Below are 2,892 nucleotides of genomic sequence, written 5' to 3'. Positions count from 1 at the left end.
CAGATCAGCAATCACCTATATCTCTAATTTAACTTTTAGAACAACACAACAAACTATACAAGATCTTTCTTCTTGTTCACAAAGAGTACAACTTATTAACAACTCCACAAAGATTTATAAACGATAACCTGCTCTCTCATTTCTTCAACTGAACCTAATTGCAGCATTCCTCTGTATCTGCAAGCTTGGCGCAGTTCAGCTTCTGTGAGAGACTCCAAACCTTCAGCCTTGATCAACTTATCATCTTTTTTAATCCTACAAAGTCCAAAGAATGGCATTGGCCAATGATTATATGAGAAAGAAGAACATAAATTTAGATGAACGTATACTTTGCAATGCGTGGAGTAAATTGATGCTCACAAAACTCTTATTTTGCCACCAGAAACAGAGAAAATTATTGTAGAACAATAGGGCTCATTGTCAGACATTTAAGAAATATGAGCAATGTTGAACTTACTCCTGTAATCTTTTCCGAAGCATATACCGTAAATATGCATCAGTTCCGAATGGGCTAATACCCATGTATTTGCACATATTTACTAATCGAGACCTGCGATAAGGAAGATAATATAAACAAAACAAACCAAGACAGAAGCAGTATATTTACCAAGATATACAGTTTAGACTAATGCGTAACCTGTTAATGTTATCTAATGTAAGCTCATCGTTGAAGAGCTTCGCAAAGCCCAAAATTTCATCATTTGAAACGCCGACTCCTCTTCTAACCTGTGCAATTAATAACGAAGCTATCAGTTCATCTAGAAGATTACCGAAGGAAGTCAGTTATGTAGAATAGCAAGGAAAATGAACCTTGTTCATAAATCCATCGAGATCTTCTGCAGTCTTTTTAATCTCTCCACTGCGCAAGGTTTGGACTTCCTTTGCCATTTCTTTAACAGTATCTTGGAGAAACTTAGCATACTCCATTCTTGCATTCAGCCTTCTTTTCAGTGCTTCCTGAAAAAGAAACGTGAAGTTTTCATTAGCATGAAATATCAAACCAATCCATACTTTCCAGATCAGTGTAAAGTAAGTATAAAATTAGTATGATTTGTATTTCTTTAGCATTGATAAGTATCACTTGGATTGACAAAACAAAATAATGTCACTTAAGGGTAGCCTGAATAACGATCACCGCTAAACCAGTTTCAAACAAAACTAGTTTCAGTACCAGATATACGCCTTAGTTTAAACATTTTTAACTTTTACAGGGAACAACGGTTAAAGGCTACACATGTATATCAAACGTGGGCCTATGATGTTCGGGATATTTTCAGACACTGAACACTTTTGAAACACTGATGTTAACCCTAGATTAAATTTCATACAAAAACATTTCCTACTACATAAAATAAAACAAACCAAAATAATTTTTCCAGCACTAATTTGCCAGAAGCTGGAAAAAAAAGGTAAAGTTTGCTGTCCCATGATGAATATAAAGCCATCACATAGGTAGAAACGACTCCTGACAGTCTTAGGCCAGTTTCCAAAGAAGTAACTGGCAACACTAAATTGCTGTAGTATTTGGTCTATGAAAATGTTCCTTCTGAACCTAAAGTGTACTACATTATCTTGGGGATGGAAGAGTAAAATATAGATGAAAATGTGGAAATATAGCTCATCAAGTCTGTCAAAATAGTCATGCAAAAGTTCCAGTACTCTAGTCGGCATATATAGAATAACCAGAAACATCTCACCATAACTTTTTTAGACAACTGAATTTGCAATACCAGTAAATAAAACGGATAAAACACGTATAAAGAACGGAGAAGCAATAAAATAGGGTTAAACAGTACCTCTTCTTTCATCTTGTCCTGGAAAGTTGACGGCAGCATGTTTGGGAACAACTTAAGAAAAACCGGCAGCAAGAACTCCATGAATGGAACAATAATGAAAACAGCAACCGGGACTAATCTAAAAATGTCGGCAGTTGTTCGAGTGAGTTGCTGTCGTTCCCTCCTAGAGAGACCTTTTCCATTAGCAAGTTTAACAAGCAGCCTTACACTAATCCTGACATCAGCCCAGAGCAACTTTGTCCCGAGCCAGTAGTGTTGCAGAGTAGATTTAAATTCATCTTTCCAATGGCGAAGCTTCTTGGCCCAATCTTCCCTGCAGAATAGATCATATGTTAATAAATAACAATAGATAGCATCAAATCGCTCAAAAGCTATACAACATAGAAAACGCAGCCATACCTGCTCATTGATGCAATAGCTCTTAAAGCAGGACCTATTCCCAGAAGAAACGACCTCACACGTTGCATAATGGATATATCAGATTTTTGGGATTCTTCCAGTTTCATGGCTTTAGCTTTGGCTTTAGCCAAACTTAACCCCTCAACAGCTTCATCACACTCCTCGGGAGAAGCTTCTTTAGTTTGTGAGGTAACCTTTTCTTCCTTTTTATCATGGTCAGGCTTGTTGGCCGTTGCTAGAGAGGAGTACATAGATTGTCGAACCAATCTATATCCCAAAGGGTAAGGCACATCTAATTTTCCAACTCCATTACTAAAACTCGGAGACTGAAGCAATCTACTAGTATAAAAACCCTCCAACGACACAGTCGACTCTTTATTCTTGACATGCTTGAAATCAGAACTAATCCCTCTAACGTTCTCATATCCTCCTTGTCCTAGCCGCTCAACGCTTGAAAGACATTGAATCGTAGGCAAACGTTCACTAAGAGATTTAACTACGTAACTACTCCTTCGAAGCAACGCTCTTGAAGCCATATTTGCAGTAAAACGTGTAGATATATACAGTATGAAACCAGCTACATACCAGCAGAAAGCCAAATTCTATACCAATCTGCACAATGAGTATAAGATATATCATTTTACATTGATGCTTAACCCAGATATAGATCATTCAAAAAAAAAAAAAAAAAAAAAAA

The 2,892-nt window shown here is 36.8% G+C and overlaps 1 protein-coding gene across 1 annotated transcript in view; it reads right to left on the bottom strand.

The window, feature by feature from the left end:
- The window catches only part of LOC104753559 (LETM1 and EF-hand domain-containing protein 1, mitochondrial-like), a 5,905-nt gene that overhangs the window by 2,582 nt on the left and 431 nt on the right, over window positions 1–2,892 (bottom strand). Inside the window, exons 2-7 of the mRNA XM_010475794.1 lie at window positions 2,196–2,807; window positions 1,797–2,109; window positions 811–957; window positions 638–726; window positions 458–550; window positions 101–255 (exon numbers count right to left, since the gene is read on the bottom strand). Of these exons, the coding sequence (XP_010474096.1) occupies window positions 101–255; window positions 458–550; window positions 638–726; window positions 811–957; window positions 1,797–2,109; window positions 2,196–2,731 (1,333 nt within the window). The 5' untranslated portion in view covers window positions 2,732–2,807. The remainder of the gene's footprint in view (window positions 1–100; window positions 256–457; window positions 551–637; window positions 727–810; window positions 958–1,796; window positions 2,110–2,195; window positions 2,808–2,892) is intronic.

The sequence above is a fragment of the Camelina sativa genome, chromosome 16 (genome assembly GCF_000633955.1).
Source record: "Camelina sativa cultivar DH55 chromosome 16, Cs, whole genome shotgun sequence".
Lineage (NCBI taxonomy): Eukaryota > Viridiplantae > Streptophyta > Magnoliopsida > Brassicales > Brassicaceae > Camelina > Camelina sativa.
This window is presented reverse-complemented; position numbering and strand designations above follow the sequence as displayed.